At 34.1% G+C, this 18,480-nt stretch overlaps 6 protein-coding genes across 8 annotated transcripts; 5 read left to right on the top strand and 1 right to left on the bottom strand.

The window, feature by feature from the left end:
- The first annotated feature begins 407 nt into the window (after positions 1-407).
- LOC128887731 (uncharacterized) lies at positions 408-2,512 on the top strand. The gene is made up of 4 exons (XM_054143933.1): positions 408-501; positions 793-890; positions 1,755-1,973; positions 2,134-2,512. The coding sequence occupies exons 1-4, from the start codon at positions 472-474 to the stop codon at positions 2,510-2,512; spliced, it is 726 nt and encodes a 241-aa protein (XP_053999908.1). The 5' UTR covers positions 408-471.
- Positions 2,513-3,352: 840 nt separating this feature from the next.
- Positions 3,353-4,317, bottom strand: LOC128888258 (uncharacterized). Its single transcript, XM_054144983.1, has 3 exons — positions 4,287-4,317; positions 4,057-4,186; positions 3,353-3,869 (listed from the first exon to the last, which is right to left on the bottom strand). The coding sequence occupies exons 2-3, from the start codon at positions 4,182-4,184 to the stop codon at positions 3,719-3,721; spliced, it is 279 nt and encodes a 92-aa protein (XP_054000958.1). The 5' UTR covers positions 4,185-4,186; positions 4,287-4,317; the 3' UTR covers positions 3,353-3,718.
- A 689-nt stretch (positions 4,318-5,006) lies between these two features.
- On the top strand, positions 5,007-6,699 carry LOC128888256 (uncharacterized). The gene has a single exon (XM_054144979.1). It carries the CDS (start codon positions 5,159-5,161, stop codon positions 6,128-6,130), a length of 972 nt encoding a protein of 323 aa, XP_054000954.1. The 5' UTR covers positions 5,007-5,158; the 3' UTR covers positions 6,131-6,699.
- Positions 6,700-7,052: 353 nt separating this feature from the next.
- On the top strand, positions 7,053-11,598 carry LOC128888257 (tetraspanin-7-like). 2 transcript variants are annotated; one of them, XM_054144980.1, is made up of 6 exons: positions 7,053-7,628; positions 8,313-8,501; positions 8,682-8,852; positions 9,083-9,214; positions 9,561-9,697; positions 10,656-11,598. In XM_054144980.1, the coding sequence occupies exons 1-6, from the start codon at positions 7,551-7,553 to the stop codon at positions 10,690-10,692; spliced, it is 744 nt and encodes a 247-aa protein (XP_054000955.1). In that variant the 5' UTR covers positions 7,053-7,550; the 3' UTR covers positions 10,693-11,598. The 2 variants fall into 2 exon arrangements, with proteins under 2 accessions (XP_054000955.1, XP_054000956.1); XM_054144981.1 differs by having other exon boundaries at positions 9,561-9,785; positions 9,865-11,598.
- A 673-nt stretch (positions 11,599-12,271) lies between these two features.
- Positions 12,272-15,603, top strand: LOC128888251 (uncharacterized). The gene is made up of 8 exons (XM_054144970.1): positions 12,272-12,429; positions 12,531-12,634; positions 12,713-12,825; positions 12,914-14,678; positions 14,745-14,875; positions 14,954-15,145; positions 15,212-15,407; positions 15,482-15,603. The coding sequence occupies exons 1-7, from the start codon at positions 12,412-12,414 to the stop codon at positions 15,364-15,366; spliced, it is 2,478 nt and encodes an 825-aa protein (XP_054000945.1). The 5' UTR covers positions 12,272-12,411; the 3' UTR covers positions 15,367-15,407; positions 15,482-15,603.
- Positions 15,604-15,985: 382 nt separating this feature from the next.
- LOC128888252 (60S ribosomal protein L11) lies at positions 15,986-17,501 on the top strand. Of its 2 annotated transcripts, none has more exons than XM_054144972.1 (5): positions 15,986-16,117; positions 16,406-16,567; positions 16,652-16,801; positions 16,885-17,032; positions 17,305-17,501. In XM_054144972.1, exons 1-5 carry the CDS (start codon positions 16,112-16,114, stop codon positions 17,430-17,432), a joined length of 594 nt encoding a protein of 197 aa, XP_054000947.1. In that variant the 5' UTR covers positions 15,986-16,111; the 3' UTR covers positions 17,433-17,501. The 2 variants fall into 2 exon arrangements, with proteins under 2 accessions (XP_054000947.1, XP_054000946.1); XM_054144971.1 differs by lacking the exon at positions 15,986-16,117 and adding an exon at positions 16,156-16,297.
- The last annotated feature ends 979 nt before the right edge of the window (positions 17,502-18,480 follow it).

The raw sequence follows: 18,480 nt of genomic DNA, 5'->3' as shown, positions 1-18,480 counted from the left end.
CTTCAAACTTATCCGACATTTCTCCACTCTCTTCCATTTCTTCTTCCTCTTCATATGATTCCTCAGGAACAACCATTCTCCTACACTTTTGCAATATTTCTTTTCTCAACGAAGCCTTCATCATTTTTACTTTTTTCTCTAGTAAACTTAAAGAGAAACACTATTCTCACACAAATGTAACAATCTTATAATCTTCGATTCTAATTTCAGAAGAAGATAACGCTGTTAATCGTAATTATCAAGTCTATCAACGATATGGAATAATAAAGTGTTTTTATTTGCGAAGAAACTTGAAGTAATCGTAAATCGAATCAATGCAGATATAAATATTTGTTGTTACACGTGTTACGCTATCGATAGTGTTTGATATCACATTCAGCGATTTCGTATCATCTTACTTCACATAGTTAACGATTAACGATAAGGACTGTCGTCGAAAATTTTTTAGATTGAAATTAGAGGAGGGGCAAAATGTCAACTAAAGGAAGACCAGCGATAAGTGTACGATTAATTATTTTAATATTGTAAATTGTTACCGTACGAATTATGAATTCGGTGTAAATTAGAGTATGGACGTTTACATTTATTTTCACTTTTGTATTCGTGCCTTTTTTCCCTCTACTTAAACATATACATATGGTACACGTTAAAACTAACATTAAAAATTAAGTAACATTTACGAAAGTCTAAATCGGAAAATTGGTAATTTACCAATACATATGTATTATCCATAATGATATTTATTTATAATATAATAAAAATACAATTAAATAAAGACGATTTATATCGTAGGCCATCTTCCCATCTTGTGAAGATGAAACAAGGGCTCTGGAGCCGATTGTTTTTCACGTGCCTACTGTATATAACAACAAAGTAAAAATGCATGGATGGTAAGTCTAAATAATTCGTTGAATAATAGTATTTTATACTATATTGACTTTGTCAAAAATGTATTCTTCTTTAGCCACCAAGGTGCCTAATCTTTTGGTATGCAAGAAAATATTTTTGGAGTGACTGTTAGGGAGAATAGGGGTGTCCGAAATTTGTTTAAAACGAACGTGATATTAATTTTTTTTTATTTGAATAGCTCCTATGAAACTGAATAATGAACCACTTGCGCCATTTAACTAAAGAAAAAATGAAGTCGATGTCTTCATCAGTTTCTAAGAAAACAACTCGTAATATTTCGTACAGGACACCCTGTACATGATTGCGTTGCTTCCTCTGACCTATCGAAAAAGATTTCCGCCAAGTCAAAGAGGGTGAAATATACCCTCTGTTTCGCGTAGCAACCCCTGCAAGCCACCAGTGGTTCTGAGACTGTTTGTATCGTGGCTATCTTTCAGTGAATGCACGGTTTCGTTTGAAAGTAAACACCATCTCTAATTGTTGAGGCCTAAAAATAAAGAAAAAACAATAAAGAAAGAGTCTATATACATAATTCAGAAAATGAAGAATACGTAAGTAATATTAATGTTGTTGTAAGTCATTCAGTATAATGACTTTTTTAAGTTTACATAAGTGACTTCAATTGTATTAATTGTATACGTGTAAAAGAATATTGATCGACGAGGCATGACAACATAAATCTTAAATTTCTACACATTTTATTCGAGTTTTAATATATTCACATACGATGGAAGTTTAAAATTTCTAAAATATATTTAAATGTATTATGATATCATAGTGTGCTATGAAAATCCACAATTATTTAACTGATTTTTCCCATTGAAAATTATTTTTTTTTTTTGCAGGCAAATGAGCACCTTGGCCGAGCCTAGAGACAATACAGACATATTTCCACCAAATGGAAGTCTTCATCTGTCTTCGTATCAAAGGCTGGGTTCGGAAGATGGATGCACAGGAGTCACAGAGACGCAAGCCATGCTGTCCCAGATAGAACTGAAACATCAATACGAGCCAATTTATCCTAAACGAATCTTGTCCAATATGAAGTCCCTCGCGTCCGAAGCGTTAGTACAAACAAATTTTATTTTCTTAATATTTCTACTTCAACTAACATTTCTAAATGATCGAATATAAAGGCACAGAATTAATTTCTACGCTTAATATTTGTGGTTCGCAGTTTTGCATCGTAGTAGACGAAACCATTGTAAATAAATGTACTTACAGGATTGAGGAGAAAACACCCCCAACCCTAATGGACGCGTTGTACGACCCCGAAGAAGCCCGTTGTATGGATTATAGGACGACGATGGAAGTTACTTACAGATTACCTTACCCTTTGAAACGAAGAGCTCCACCTCCGCCACCACCACCAGAACCCTGGCTTTTAAATCGACGAACCATCGGCTACAGTCTCGAAGAGTTGGAAAAACGGGATGGTGTGCACACCTTCTTGGATGATAACATGGAACTTCATCAGAGAATAGCAGATCTGAAATCGAGAAGAAATAAACTGCATGAGCTTACGCTTCCAAGCAGACCGCCTTCGAATGTTAATGGTTCTTCTGCTTCGGAACAAAAATTAACTGATACTTGTCCATGTTAAAGACACGTTTTTGTCAATTTTATAATATATATTACATTTTCATTAATATCAATTACCTATATGTTTTATTACTATCACTCGCAGTACTATGTGCAAATGAATAATCCAAGAATGCGAACACAGTAAGTATTGCAAGTTTCTCTTGAGTTTGAGAATTTTTCTTATTTAAAAGCTTGTAGTCTACAGAGTTTGCTTATTGCATCTGATATATTTACCGTTTTCTTTTCTTTATGACAAGATTCTATTCTTCGTACTGTTTATACTTTGTTGTTATACGTTATTTCTAATTACTTGAACTAGCCTTCTTTTTAAAACTTTTAACGAAACTTTTCTCTTGTGAGAAACCCGCTATTTTCGCTCAAATCAGTAGCCACCTAGCGGCAAATAACCCGAACTAACTGCGGAGTTTGGTCAGCGCCTCTATCGAGAAAACGCTCAAGTTTGTCGCCGAATAGTTCCTACTTGCACCGTTAGATGGCGCCATTTGTTCATTTACCGACATGTCGGTAATTAAATGTCGGTAACTGAACAAATGGCGCCATCTAACAGTGCGCGTAGGAACTATTCCACGACAAACTTGGGCGTTTTCCCGATAGAGGCGCTGACCAAACTCCAAAGTTAGTTTTGGTAGTCGGCGCTAGATGGCGACACCAATTTCCCGCGGGAAATTTGAATCAATTTATTTATTTTACACCTTGAAAACAGTTTAATTTGTGTAAATAAACGTTTGACAACAAACATTAGCTGTGTTACGATTGTACAGACGATAATACTGTTCAATGAGTGCGTCAACGTCAAATATTTTCCATTTTATATACGTACATATCATTATTTAATTTCTATAGTAACTTATAATTGATATTAAATGCGTTACATTCATTCTATAAACTTTGACAATTTAAGTAAGATTTAAACTAGTTCGACACAAAAAATATTATAAATGTCGTGACATAGGAAATAAGTAATTTGTCTCGTTACTAGGTAAGAACATTGGAAAATTAAACATATGTGCATCATAGCTGGGGCATTAAGAAGAGCATTCTCGAAAAAAGAATCGAGGTGCACGCAGGAAGGTCAAAATAAGAAGAAATGCATATTTGCAATGTAAAATATATTTTATCTAGAGTCTAAATAAAACGTGACTCATGCAGCAACGACAGCGAAAGGTCGCTGGACAATTGCATCTACGATCAGTATCATTACTGCTTATTCGTGACGCCTTCCGAATCGCAGGTGACCATAATCGTCGAAGTGTTCCCGTTTGCCGAATCTCATGTGTCCGTAATCATCGAATTCTTGTCGTTTATTCAGATCCAAGAAGTCATCGTCTTCGCCGAACAGACTTTCCACGATATACCTGCGAAAGAAATACATATTAATGAGACAGTTAAACATGTAGAGATGAAGCATTTTCTTTTAACATGTTGTGGTTAATTGTAATTAATTTCAGCTTTATTGTTTAATTTTTTTTTTTTTTTTTTTTTGAGGGGGAGGGGATCTTTGAGTTTCCAATACCCCACAGATAAACCGAATTTCATAATTACCCTCGTCGTAAAGGGCGGCTATGGAATTTACGATACACATTACTAACGAATTCTGGAGCTGCTTCGCAATTTGCGCAGAACAACCAGTTAACCGCCATCGTGCAAAATAAAGCAAATATTAGATTCATATCTGAAACAGAAGGAGAAACTCGTTGTTAGCGACACGCTGTAATAGTTAATTAGAAAACTTTAGGAGAAACCCAAGGAGAAATAAGTAAAATTCTATTCACCTGTATGACGAGGGACCTGAAAACGGCGGAAGAATGCACGGTCCACGCTTTCTACATGGCTTTTTATACGTGAACCCCATCATCCCCGGAATCCCAGAACGTTGAGCCCTTTGAATTTTAATTCGCGAAGCTCTTGGTCTGATAAACAATTTCCTATAGACGCTCCTACTGTTGAACACTCAATATTCCATAATGGCATCCGATGATTGGCAGCTTGGATAAACGTATTACCCGCGTTAACTTCACTTTTTCTCTTTCCAAGACAATGGTGATCACTTTATCGACTCACGTAGGCGCAATTGTGCGAGAAACTCTGTATGTTATTATTTTTCGATTGCTTCTCATCGGTTTGAATGAATTTTTATAGAGGAGTACAAGAGAAAAGTCCATTAGGAAGTTCCTGCCAAAGAATATCCTTGCGTGAATTAGACCTCAGTAAAAGAGAATGAAAGTTCGATTTTTATTCGAAAATTATGTATTAATTTCTGATCGGGAAAAAATTTCTGGTTCATTCGGCGTAGAAAGGTAAAAAGGTTGCGTAATAAACTGTATGTAGTGGGCAACGCAGGCAAACCATCGATACGTTACGCGGCCAATAAAATGGCAAACAGAATTTGACGCGCCCTGGTACGAGGCCACGGTCACGGATTACGACAGTTCTGTAATGGCTTCTGTAGTTGCAGTGCTTCGTAGTAACCCTATAAATCGCAGCCAGGTCTCTTTCTAAGTTCAATTGCGATCCATCCTTCGATCCAAAATCCATCGTCTCCCGAACAGCCTAACCCAGGCCCGCGCTCGTACGATGTAACACCGTTCCGCATGGGGGTACCGCGACTTCCGGTCCTTCGAGCGTTCGGCCTCTAGCAGCCAGGATGACCGAAGACGTTGGCGCCCTGCTCCAGAAAGGCCTGTCCGAGTGGTGGAACGAGGAGACGGAGTACGTTTTCCAAAGGATCGAAAGATGGGCGGCGTACGCAAGGGGATACAATCGTCTGAGGTCCCAAAGGCTGTCGAGGGGACGGATGACCATGCAGGGAGGACAGGAGCCTCGATGGAGCGTCTCCTCGAACAAGCTGATCATCGACGACGTCTCGTGGAGTCCGCGTTTTCACACGTTCAAGAAGTCCCGGCGTAAGTCCAGACCAGAGGAGGCCAAGATCAACTGCTGCGGCACTTTCAACTACCAATCGAACAGCAACCTGGACAGCACCTGCCTGGAGACATACAGGTACGATCACAGTATTTATTTCAAGACGATCGGCGATATCAGGAACAGCAAAAAGGACAACGTCGACCCGAAGAACGAGCGGGAAGACAGGATCTCCATCAGCAGCGAGGAACTGGTCGAGTGGGACGTAAGCTCCGTGTCTGATTTCATTGCCAATCAACTATTGGAGGACGGCCTCACCAGCGATAATATTCAAAGTATCTTCGGTGACAAGACGAGCCCTGTGCAGGACGTAGACGGAGTTGATACGGTTACGTGGTCCAATGTGGACTTGATGAAGATTAATTTGAACGGGGATGACACTCTTAGGGATGAAGAGAATAACGAGAGTAAGTTCACGGTGGCGGAGATCGAGGAGGAGAGGAATAATAATTATATCGGAAATGTGAAATTCGTGGATTCGTACCTGGAGAATCGACAGACGCAGGCCAAGCGTGTCTCTGATGGAAATGTCGATGTTGGAGAGCCGCAGGATCACGATGAAACGTTTCGCGATGGTCGGGGGAACAGGAGATCGCCTAAAGGAGTGCAACCTTCGATTATGAGCGATAATGACGTGACGTGGCCAAGTATTTTAACGAATTACACGAAGAATGTCGACTCAGCCTCCGCGTAATTAATGGATATCGTGGAAATGAATTTTAAATTGAAATTGTTGCGATCATGTATAAACTATTGTATTAAGACTAGTTGTCTTTAACAATAATGAAAGAAAAATATAAACGATATTGAAATCAGATATTCCAATTAGGCTTGCAACATACTAAATGAACTAAGTCAAGTTTAATTAATTTTAATTTTATGGAATGTAAATTGAAACCAAATAAGGATAAGGATGAACAGTTTATTGTTTGGATGGAAATATGTACGATATATAATCTTGGATTCTGTTGTACTGCAACACCGTCTAATAGTATTCTTCACGATTATTCGTCGCGAATAATAAATTAACTACACTTTTGGTTACATGATTTTGTTTGATCGATTAAGAAGAAATAGAAGTAAATAGCAGAATCGATTTGGCAGACACAGATACTTTGCACAGAGCAATAATAAATCTTTTGTATTTTATCTTTTAAGTTACTCCTTCGTCAGACTAATTAATTTTATATGTGAATATTTAAATTAGGGGAACAACTGCTGTACCGAAACCACTGACTTTAATAAAATTGATGTTTAATGCTGGCTCTGATATTTCATTTTGTTGTGTTGACATCAACCATCATTTTTAACTTGAGATAATCTTGATAAAATCTATTAAATATATTATATAATAAATAAACTGTCAATTTTTAAGAGGAGTGCTTAAACGCCGTTATATAGACAACGCACTTTGTTAAGTTAGACCATTTTTATACAAAAAGATAAACATAGTAAATAAGATTCCTTTCAATTACAAAAGAATCATTCAAAGCGCATTTACCCGCAACACACAAAATAATAGTTTTCGGTTACATAATATTGGTTACTTAATCGTTTCGAGCTAACGTGAAATCTAATTTACTTTAGTCCACTATTCTTACCATAACTGATATGTACTTACAATTAGATCCTCTTAGAATTAACAAAACCCAATATTGAAATTTAAAAAAAAAAAAATTAAAAATCCACAAATCGTCCCAATTCTCTAAATACAAATTGTTCAGACGATCCTACCCCGAGAATTTCATTCAGCACCGTCTCTGCAGTTGCGGAGAATGTTCTCCCTCCAGGGAGAATTGAATTTGCCAAGCACCGGCTGTCAATTACCCCGGCTGAAATACGTTTTTTTCAAAGTCAACAACGTCGGGATTGCGTTCTTTTATATTAACAAAGAACTAGTATCAGGACCAGGGAACTCCTACAGCGCGCATGCACCGAGCTGGTGGGGCAAGCCATGCACGCAAACACGTAAGCTCGTGCAATCTCGCTGCAAATCGATCGTCCTCTCACTTGTTACGGGGAAGTAGTGCGTAGCACTTCCCAAAAATTTCATCTGGTGATCGTCCGCGATCGACAGGGCCAGGTAGACGGTCAGAAACCGTAAGAGAAAGAGGATGACCAAGCGTTTGGACACGGTGGGCACTATGGCCTGCATGAAGACCCTGCTGATGCTGTTCAACGTCGTCTTCTGGGTAAGAAGACGTTCCATCTCCTGTATTAAACCACCCTTGACACGTAGACCCGAGAAATCCTGTTTCCTGGTGCGACAGTTCCACCCAACTGTTGCACGATGCGTTATAGCGTAGTCGTGTCATGCTACTGACGAAACCTCGTATATCTTTTTCTTAAACAATTAATTCGTCCACGATGACGTAATCGGTTTGTAATATAGAAACCAGCGAGAGCAGATTGTTCTCTTTTTTTTCTTTTATTTATTTATTTAGATACCTAGGTAGCTACAGATAAACTATATATAGTTTTTTAAGTACAGTTTTTTTTTTAGAAATATTTTAGAGAGCTTGTTCAGGAAGAATACATGAAAATAAATTTTGACTCGACCCAGAAAAAAAAAATATATACATATCGAATTGAGTAACCTCGTCCTTTTTGGAGTCGGTTAAAAAGAGAGTGCCCCCTTATGTGATCTAGATATCTATTCCTTAGATATTTATTAATTAGAATCAATGAAAAAAGGGATTTTCACTCTTAAAGTAAAACTAATATTCGTAAACAAACCAAATATAATCGATATCATGTTATCGGTTGTGCTAAAAGCTGCTTTTATAACACTCATCAGGAGTTTTTGTCAGCACGTACGGAGGTACTACTATTACTTAAAATTAAATTTTGTATGATTTGAATAATTTGTTTTTCAGGCGTCTGGTGTACTAATCGTATGCACCGTCCTTTGGATAGAAATTCAACTTCAACATTACGTTGACATAAGCATGGACGGCGTCTGGGCGGCCTTGATAGCGCTAGGAGGTTTCGGATTATTTCTGTCTTTGGCAGTAATGCTCGCTTGCTGTTGCACGACTCGCGGTCATCCAGCACTTCTGCATCTGGTAAGTATTTATTCATTTGTATAACACAATAAATAGTATAAACAGTAATCGCCGCTTGTATGCAACCAATTTTTCCCCGCTTATAATTTCATATTCACGTGGCCAGAAAAGCTTAGTACTTTTTTTTTATTTAATAAAATAAGTAGCTTCTAGAGAACATCAAAGAAATTCGATTTACAGTATGGCGCGTTCTTGGCTGTCGTCGCATTATTGGAGCTAGGGGTTGGTGCATCGGTTTATGCTAATCGTACCTGTTTGAGAGACAAATTTTACCTGGGTCTGAACGAAAGTATGGCTGAATATGGACGGAATGATATAAAACGTGATCACATCGACTCCATGCAGGCTACAGTAAGCCATTTCATAATATTATACAATTAAAGCATAATTCAATAAATAAGCATTCGTAATATTATACAAATGCAATATTCAATTTATACTTGATATCTAAACTAACATATCTAATCAAACTATAATATTAAAATCAATTTCCTTCATTAAAATATCTCGTGTATGGAAGCAATTATTGCAATAGTACAAGTCGTCTACAACTGTAGTCTACGACACGCTCTCAATTACAGTTGGAATGTTGTGGACACAAATCTTACACCGATTGGCTGGAATTGTACCCGCAGATGGCAATTCCACTATCTTGCTGCAAAGTATCAAGGAAAACCTGTAACGTCAACGAAACGGATGACATTTATACTCAGGTAATTTCAAAGTTCGCATTTTTTTAAGACGAAGCAAACAATTTTATTATACACAAAAAGTCCTTTACCATTGTACGATCTGATACTTCGCTATCGAGATATAAGCAATTCAAATTCACCAATGCGACTTGCGGCGCGCGATGTTTGAATCTCGATTGTCCGTTCGCGCATGCGCCGCCGTCCGTGCTGACCTGTGAATTTCAAATATTTATATCTCGATAGCAAAGCCACCGATCGCAAAATGGTAAAGGACTTTGCGATTCGTACTAGTCCGAAGACTTGATCCTCGATAAAGGTCCGTCATATATTGAAACACCTTGTATATAATTTTAATTTTAATTTTCAGGGCTGTTACACCCGCGCCTTGGACTTGATAAATGACAACCTCGGTCTGGTCGCTGGAACAGCAATCGGCGTAGCCTTCTTCCCGTTTATAGGCGTCTTCTTAGCATGTTGCTTAGCCAACAACATCAACAAAGCCAAGTACGAGCAGGTTGCTTAGAGTTCGCGTTGCTCGCAAAAAATTCCGATCCAACAATGAGAGAAATCTGCATCGCTCGGAAGAGCGGCATTATTCTGTTTACGAACAACAATGTTCATCGGCTGTTCCACTAGAAACAATTCATCTTGATATTAACGAACAATCTTGGAAATGATCTCAGTATCTACCCTTTATTAATAACAAGACTGTTTTTTCTTTTTAATTCTTGACTCTTGACTGTTTGAGATATCAAGGAAAATAGTAATTCGAACAGGCATTAAAATCGCTATGGTGGGTATCATGGGATGAGATATCGAGAATGTACAGTTTCGCGCGATCGCGAAGGTATCACGACAAATTTTAGTAGAAATATGTATGTTGTTCTTTTTTTTTTTTGTGTGTAATTATAAAAAAAAAACGACTCGATAAGATCGAACGATCCTATTCAGTGAAAGATGCAGATTCTTCGGTGCGTTTAGTTAGCTCTCTTTTAGTTAAGTCAACAATGCATGTGATTTATCATTTTTACGTTTCGAATGAAATGCATGACGCAACATTATATCTGTGAAGATATATCCACGGTTTGGACGGTCGATATGCGAACGTCACATTATTTTACGTTAGTTGCATATATCAAACACTATTCGCGTTTAATAACGATAAAAATCAGTTGTTTTGATAAATAATGCGTTTAACTTCACTTTCATGTGAAAGTAATCATAATCAAAATTTGTATTTTGTACGAAATCATTACAAGTAGATTGCAGAACGTTAATGCCAAAGGGGTAATTGTTCATTACTTATCCAATGGAGAATGTTGTATGGCAAAGGGGAAGGGTGTATGTTTTAGGACTGTAGAAAAACTAGACGCAAGGACTAGACGCGTTAGAAAAAGGATTTGAAAGAATGCAATAGAGGATGTGAAAGATGATAACAGTTCGTGCCTAAATGAAATTTCAGGTCTCTATGGGGCGACGGTCCAATTATAAACGGATGAACAGGATTTCTCCAGCCAAATCATTAGAATTACGTTAAAAAATTATTTCGTTCTATAATCGTCATTGTTAAATACTCAAACTATATTTGTTTCGGTGCTTAGTTCCAGCATTTGTTTCGTTCTATAAAATTTATAACGTTGCAACGGATCTGTTCGAATTCCACGAAATAATTATAAAATTCGAATATACGTATAAATTTTGTAACGTGAACAAATAGTAACCTAATAACATTTGAAACGTATAAGTCGAGTATCGCACAATTTGCATGTATGTACTCACTAAGAACTACGCTAATATCGTTATTTATTTTTAATCCTTTAACGCATGACATTTCTTAATATCATAATGTGTCTCGGTATACATATACATGTACCATATCTCTGGTATCTTGTTTGTTTATAGTGAAATTATCTAAATTTTGATTTTATAAGAACAGATGTTAATAGAATAAATAGAAAGAAATAATTAAAAACTTGCTAATAATTTGTTAATATCGTTCAAATTTTAATGTTACAAGCAAACAAAAATTTAATAGAGTCCTTAAGATTATAAAGACCGATTGTTATTTTTATACAGTAGGTACGCACAGATTAAACGTATATTTTACAGTAAATTACAAACTGTATTACAACGAAGCGTTTATTTTTCAAATGTTTTGAAAACTACGATGAAGTAGTAGAAATCTCGTTTCTCCTGTTTTTATAACACAGATAGATGCATCTTATAAGTTACAATGGTGTAATAAAAGCCATTTCTCAAACTGTTATGTAGATACTACGAAAACTAAGTTCCTAGGATTACTCATTTTTTACAACCAAGGCACGAAGTATTCGTATAAGACATTGTATTTGTATGAAAATCTCAATTATTAATCGTCGAATAAAAATCTGTACATGTTTATTCTACATGTAAATGTCTAAATGTTTCTTCTCGATATGTTTTTATCTGCTATATCAAGAATCTAATCACTGATCTTAAGAAAAATGAAAAGATGTGTCAATTGTATTTTCATCTTACACGTGTAAGTGTTATTTTACAGTAATGTTACATTAACGAATGTTCCAAAAATGAATCGCACTAATAGTAAACATTTCACGGTGCACTGAAAATTTTCAACTCTACATTTTTCTATAGATACCTTATTTAAGTTCAAATTAATGAAACGTGTCGAACTGTGTTAAACCCTGACTCTATATCATATTCAGGTTACGTATATAAAATATTAAATCTTGGAAAAATATATATATACACATATTGTATTTTATTGTAAACGATGTATTCGGAAAATAAATAAAATGATTCGTTTCATTTTTTTAAATTGCATTACCCCTTTACCTAGTGTCGATAAAATTTTACTACGAACTTGGGCTTTTATTGTTATTGAGCTAAATTTAATTTCAAATTAGATTAATTAATTTACTAATAAACAAAATTTTTGTTTAAATGGATATCCATCTAATGATAAATAAATCGAACGGATCAGGAATGATGAGTAGTGCTCTCGGGCGACATAATGCCCAAGTTTGTAGTGGAATAGTTTCTACTTCTAGCGCTAGATGGACCATCTTCAGTAAATAAAATTGGTCAGTTTATCTTTAGAGTGTATACTCTATACATTATCGAATTTATAAATGGATAATACAAATAAATGATCAGGAATATGAAAAGAATTAACAAATACATTGATTTTGTGTAAATATTGTGAATGAGCAACTTAAATGGCACGTATAACAAAGGTAATTGTATCTATTCGGTAGGGTATATTCTATATCGACATCACTCTGATTGCTCACTGATTGATCATTCTCAAATTTTAATTAAATTTGATTCCTTACAGATTGTTCCTGATAGTGTTCAAGATAAGGAAGTTAAGATTTTTACTCAATGGAAAGTCTTGTTAAATAAACAAAGTCAATTGATTATTAAAGGAACAATAAATCAGTAAATCTACATAATTGAGCATACATCTTTACATTACATACATTTTACAATCATTCTAATTTTGTTTTTCTGTTGTAGTGAGATAATTGCTCAAAGTAAACCTATTATAAGGCGATTGACAACTACCATTGTCCAATCTACTTGTAAGCAGTTATACTACTTAAAAGGACATATCATTGACAATGAGTATGGTAAATAGTTATAATTATATTTTATATATCTGAAAGTTTTTTTGTCTGTTTATATTTCAATATTTAAAAACAAGTAATTATTTCACAGAATTACCAGATTATATCAGGAGTAAATTTTATGATGGATTTCCCCATGACTGGGAAAATGTTTGTGACATTTGGGGAACATTTGTACAACAAGGATGCAAATCAACTTTTCGCTGGCCTACCCCCATCATGGATAGTGATGATGATTTAAGAAGCGACATAACAGACACCACATTTGTAGACCCAAAAAGTACTGAGAATAGTATATCAAATTCAGAATCCTTAGAAGAATCGCATCCATCTCAAGCAAGTACTTTGAATGTCTTACAGACACAGACAGACAATTATGATAAAGAAAATACTAAACAAAGAAATGTAGCTTCAATTTGTTTTTATTCTGAAAATGAAACAAATAAATTGAAGGAGAAATTAGATCATATTATACATAAATTAGCAAACAAGAATTGTCCTGAATCGTGTCTCAGTAAAGTTAATCAATTACTTGATCGTTTATATTATATCATAATAAATGAATCAGTTACTGACAATGAATTCAATGTAAATAATTCAGTAGTAGGACAAAACAAATGTGTAGAACAGACACAAAAGAATAGAATAAATGGTTATTGCCCATCAGAATCTTTTGTTTTACAAAATGGTATTAAGTTGGGGAGAGATAATTGTCTAATTACTGATAACATACAAAATTCTGACTGTAATGATTCGTTACGAAAGACGAGAACTTTTGCGAGAGTCGAAACTAGTAATAGCAGTAGTTCTGATGGTGAAAGTGAGATTTATGCTGGAGTTCCTAAGATACCAGTAGCACGGATACTTAAACGGAATGCATTATTAATAGAGACTTTTAAACATAAACGAAAAAAAAAGGTTATTCATCAAATGTATAATGTGGACAATAAAAATACGTTAAGTGTACCTTCGGTTAAATGTCCTGATACAATGCAAAGATCTGAAAAAATTAATGGCGCGAATCATTATGACTCCAGCATTAGTATCGTAGAGGATGAAAAACCATCTACGAAATTTACAAAATGTATTAATGCAAATGTTGGAAGTATCATAAACAAGCACACCAAATTTGATGTAAGTGAAGGAGAACAATCAAATGGAACAAACGCTTGTATGAAAGATAAAAATACGTATAAAACGCAGGAACGTTTTATACGAAAAAACTTGAAGTCTTTTGATACATTTGGTAAAATCAAAGATAATAAATGTGAAATTAATAGAAGTGCAGAAAATAGAAAACAAACAGTAGAAGCATATTCTCATATGAAAACTTCTGAAGAGAGTAGCAGAGACATGAATTTTCAGCACCAAAATCGTATATCCTACAAACAGCATACAGAACTCTTATCTCGTTCGGAGAAAGATGTTAACAAAATGTCAAAACCTGTTATAATTAGTTCAATACCTATTACAGATGCTGTAAATAGTGATTTGAAACTGTTTGCACAAAATTTAAAAGCAGATGTAATTCAGAATGAAAACAAAAATATGAAGAAACTGAATAAGAAAACTCAAGGTTTAATTCAGAAAGGTTCCTCTCTTAAAAAAACTGATACTAAAAGAAATTTTAAATCAGCATTGTCAAGTATTAAAAAAGATCACAAAGAAAATATTAAAGTTCAATTGGATTGCATGGATTTCACAACTTCCAGAAAATTAGCACAGAATTCAAGAATTCTTAAAGATAACCAGAGTAATAATGCAGATACAAATAAAACTAAGTTATTATCTTCTTGGGTACCATTGGTAATAAAGAAATTGGATATGAATTTAATTTTTGAGGGTAATTTAATGAAGTAAGTATTAAGGTGAATTTTATGTCTCTTTAATTCGATATGTAATATATTACTTTATTTATATAGCGAGTCTGGTTATATTCTCCAAAGGAAATTCAGAACAGATCCTGTGCTTCGCAGAATATCACCAAAATTAGTCGAGACAATACATCATGAATTTTATGAACTAGTTGGTAACTTGAATGATGCGAAGCATGGTAGGAATTAAAACATTATACTCATGTATCTCGTAAATAATTCAAATAATTCAAAATTAATCATTATTGTGGTTGTAGTGGTACCAAAACAGTTGTTAGTCAAATGTCGTAATGGGTGTCCCTTAAATATTGAGTTATTCTGTAAAACGTGGGAATTGTTACAAAATGAGAAGTGCACTGCGGAAGAATTGAACGATACAGTAGATACAATAAATATTGGTAGAAGTTCGAAAGGCAGGAGAATTATACCTCTATTAAATTATTGGACAGGTAAGGATATGGAAGTTCTCATCTTCTCAAGGAGTATTTTTCAAGAAAGTATTTTTATTTTTTCAGGGGAACGTGTTACTTTAAAAGGTGATAATCCAGTATATAATCCTGGCAGGCCACAAGATTCCCTGCATATTTTTTCTTATGATAGTTGTAATGACAGTAAGTCTGTCAAAAGTACAAAAAAACGGAAAACCAATAAAAAAAAGAAAGCAGTTTGAGTCAATCAAAAGTACATACTACTGACATTTAAACTAATGTAATATTCCATGTATCGCATGTAGTAGTGTAATTGTAAATATCTACGAATCAACATCAGTTTTCTATGTACATGTACACGTGTAAAATAATCTTCATATATATGTCCATTGTTAAGATGTTATATATAAGACAGTCAAACTATTTTGTTACGTTTTTAAATAAAAAATGTTTCATAATATTTACATAGTCTATTGTATAGTGTATCTGTATTATTATGTTCACTAATAACTTCCTTGGTATGTTACAAACAGTATTTTCTTGGGAATAGATTGGTACCACCATCTGACATAGAAGAAAAAAACTATGTATTATGTTACCCATTGTCGCTAAATACATTGCAGTGGCGCCATCTACCATCAAGAGTAGTAACTATTTCATGACAAACTTGGACGTTTTCCTGATAGAGGCGCTGATCGTAGTCCGAAAAATAGTTCGTTGTGTTCACCACTAGATGGCATTTCCTTCAATAAAAATAAAATAAGTTAAATAAATCATAACAAAAATTAAATGAATAAGTTTGTTGCTTTAATTCGAAATCCAAATTGATACTTCTATTTCGAGCATTATTCTTTTGGGCTTTATTTTCATAGCTATAAAATGGTAATATATTAAATTTTCTTACATTGATTTGGCAAGCCTGGTGATGTTTGTATTTTAAATGTACATCGGTAGAGTGCATCTCGGTCACGTTCTTTTCTCTTCATCATGGCGGTGAGTGTTCAGTTATTATCTGAAAAACCGTTTTCTGAATCCTTAACTATCAGCGACATCGGACGTAAAAATAAAATTTTTGATAAACCACAAGAAATTTGTAGCAGCTGATTTAACATTGATGAAATTCTTTTTCGTTTGCGTACATTTACTTCTATAATTTTTAACATGACAGATGAGGTTAACGAATGGCGTGTACCGCGCAAGCATAACATATATTGATGTTCTATTATATTTATACAGTTTGTGAAAGAGTTTTTCGTGTTGATAAATACGATTCTGTTACAGGATGTAAAGAAAGTGGAGAAAAAGGTCGGGAAGACCGAGAAAAAGGCGAGGAAAGAGCCTAAAGATGCATCCAAGAATGTCATGCGAGAAGTTCACATTCGTAAACTTTGTTTAAACATTTGTGTAGGGGAATCTGGTGATAGGCTTACTCGTGCTGCAAAGGTAAGTTTTCTAAATATTATCGATAATTAATCCTACTATTAAAATAAGATAATATTTCTATTATTTACTTTTGAATTGTTGTAGGTATTGGAACAACTAACTGGACAGCAACCTGTCTTTTCTAAAGCAAGATACACTGTTCGTTCCTTTGGTATTCGTCGTAATGAAAAAATTGCGGTACATTGCACAGTTCGAGGTGCTAAAGCAGAAGAGATTCTGGAACGTGGATTGAAGGTAGTTTTGATTATTTATTATGTATATTCTGATTGTAATTATATTTTTGTATTTACAAATTCAAAGTTATGCTTTTATTAAAGGTTCGAGAATACGAATTGAGGAAAGAGAATTTCTCTGGTACTGGAAACTTTGGTTTTGGTATTCAAGAACACATTGACTTAGGAATCAAATATGATCCCAGCATTGGTATTTATGGTTTGGATTTCTATGTTGTACTTGGACGCCCCGGTTAGTATAGTTTTACTTTACATTTTATTATAGTATGAAGAAATGAAACATGCACATTTATATGGTATCATAGATATTCTTGTATTATGTTATGTCTATTGGTTTATGAAACATGTGCTAAAGGAAATGCTTCATATTTGCAACCCATGCCCACTTCTTATACTGGGTGTGTTACTTAATTGATGCAACAAATAACTATTAGTAAAACAATTATATTCATACATTAGCAAACAATATTTTATGTGTAACTTATATGAGTATTCTTTATGTAGGTTTTAACGTAGCTCATAGAAGGAGAAAAACTGGAAAAGTCGGTTTCCAACACAGGCTTACCAAAGAAGATGCAATGAAATGGTTCCAGCAGAAATATGATGGTATTATTATAGCTGGAAAGAAGTAATACACATACTTTGTATTATACAATTCTTCCATAAAAAATCTGAAAGTAAATTATCAGTTGTTTAATAAATTATCCATAGTACCTTACCCTGTTTTTGGCTGTTACATTTAAATATATAACACTAAAACAATCTGTATTTCAACAAGTAAGATTAGTTAGGAAACATATTAATTTAGCAACATGTTAGAATCTCACAGATTTTATTTATACTTAATTATTAGAACGTAAAACATTGATAAAAGTCACGTTTTCGCAAAGAAGATAATATAGAATTATTTTACAACCTAATACCATAAACTGAAGATTCATTGCACTGTTTTTATTATAATAGTTAGCTTACTAATTATCACAACGGCTTTTTTTTTTATACAAAAAACATGGTTATAGTAGTATATAGTACAGTAGGTAGAAATGCAAAAGGCCCTGTCTGTTCGTCAATATATGTGATTCTGTTACTTTCCACATTTGACTTGCTTCTTTTTTTTTTTAAATAATCTTCTTTGCATACAGTATTGTGTATGAATAATAAATATAGAAACTTAATTTTTGTTGGGTATATTAATTTAAATATTAAGCAGAGTTGGGTAAATTTTAGTCTGAATAAAGAATACAAATTCAATTGTCCATAGTAGGTCATTTATTATTATTATTTTTTTTAAATATTTATTCTTTATTCAAAATAAAATCTGCCTAACCCTGATATTAGGCCTAGTTTTCTACATTACAGAAAAGGAACTTTATAGTAATAGTTACACGTATTTTTTTACATTAAAGATCTTGAATTAGAAATGTGAACATTACATTTTTTTCTTTAAAATAATACTTCACAATTTTTGTATCATTTGTGATATGCATAAAATATATTGTTAAAAGTGTTCACATTTCTATTATAGATACATTCTAAATACGCATTCAAAAATACGAAGCGAAACTGCATATTCGTCCTAGCCCTAAATCTCGTTCTATAATTTATTTTTTTACAAGTTTTTAATACGAATAGCTAGTTAGGGTATCAGAAAAAAAACCTGTACATCCAGGTTTAATATTT

Source organism: Hylaeus anthracinus, unplaced genomic scaffold (genome assembly GCF_026225885.1).
Source record: "Hylaeus anthracinus isolate JK02 unplaced genomic scaffold, UHH_iyHylAnth1.0_haploid 11989, whole genome shotgun sequence".
Classification (NCBI taxonomy): Eukaryota; Metazoa; Arthropoda; class Insecta; order Hymenoptera; family Colletidae; genus Hylaeus; species Hylaeus anthracinus.
This window is presented reverse-complemented; position numbering and strand designations above follow the sequence as displayed.

Bases quoted from the DNA above. Each gene is read 5' to 3' on its own strand.
- LOC128887731 (XM_054143933.1), top strand. From the start codon at position 472: ATGTCAACTAAAGGAAGACCAGCGATAAGT. The intron at 502-792 runs GTACGATTAATT...TTTATATCGTAG, and splicing joins AAGGAAGACCAGCGATAAGT to GCCATCTTCCCATCTTGTGA. The intron at 891-1,754 runs GTAAGTCTAAAT...TTTTTTTTGCAG, and splicing joins AAAGTAAAAATGCATGGATG to GCAAATGAGCACCTTGGCCG.
- LOC128888258 (XM_054144983.1), bottom strand. From the start codon at position 4,184: ATGAATCTAATATTTGCTTTATTTTGCACGATGGCGGTTAACTGGTTG. The intron at 3,870-4,056 runs GTAATTATGAAA...TTTCTTTCGCAG, and splicing joins AGCCGCCCTTTACGACGAGG to GTATATCGTGGAAAGTCTGT.
- LOC128888256 (XM_054144979.1), top strand. From the start codon at position 5,159: ATGACCGAAGACGTTGGCGCCCTGCTCCAGAAAGGCCTGTCCGAGTGG.
- LOC128888257 (XM_054144980.1), top strand. From the start codon at position 7,551: ATGACCAAGCGTTTGGACACGGTGGGCACTATGGCCTGCATGAAGACC. The intron at 8,853-9,082 runs GTAAGCCATTTC...TCTCAATTACAG, and splicing joins TCGACTCCATGCAGGCTACA to TTGGAATGTTGTGGACACAA. The intron at 9,698-10,655 runs GTACGAGCAGGT...ATGAAATTTCAG, and splicing joins AACAACATCAACAAAGCCAA to GTCTCTATGGGGCGACGGTC.
- LOC128888251 (XM_054144970.1), top strand. The intron at 14,876-14,953 runs GTAGGAATTAAA...TTGTGGTTGTAG, and splicing joins CTTGAATGATGCGAAGCATG to TGGTACCAAAACAGTTGTTA. The intron at 15,146-15,211 runs GTAAGGATATGG...TTATTTTTTCAG, and splicing joins TCTATTAAATTATTGGACAG to GGGAACGTGTTACTTTAAAA.
- LOC128888252 (XM_054144971.1), top strand. The intron at 16,802-16,884 runs GTAGTTTTGATT...CTTTTATTAAAG, and splicing joins TTCTGGAACGTGGATTGAAG to GTTCGAGAATACGAATTGAG. The intron at 17,033-17,304 runs GTTAGTATAGTT...TTCTTTATGTAG, and splicing joins TGTTGTACTTGGACGCCCCG to GTTTTAACGTAGCTCATAGA.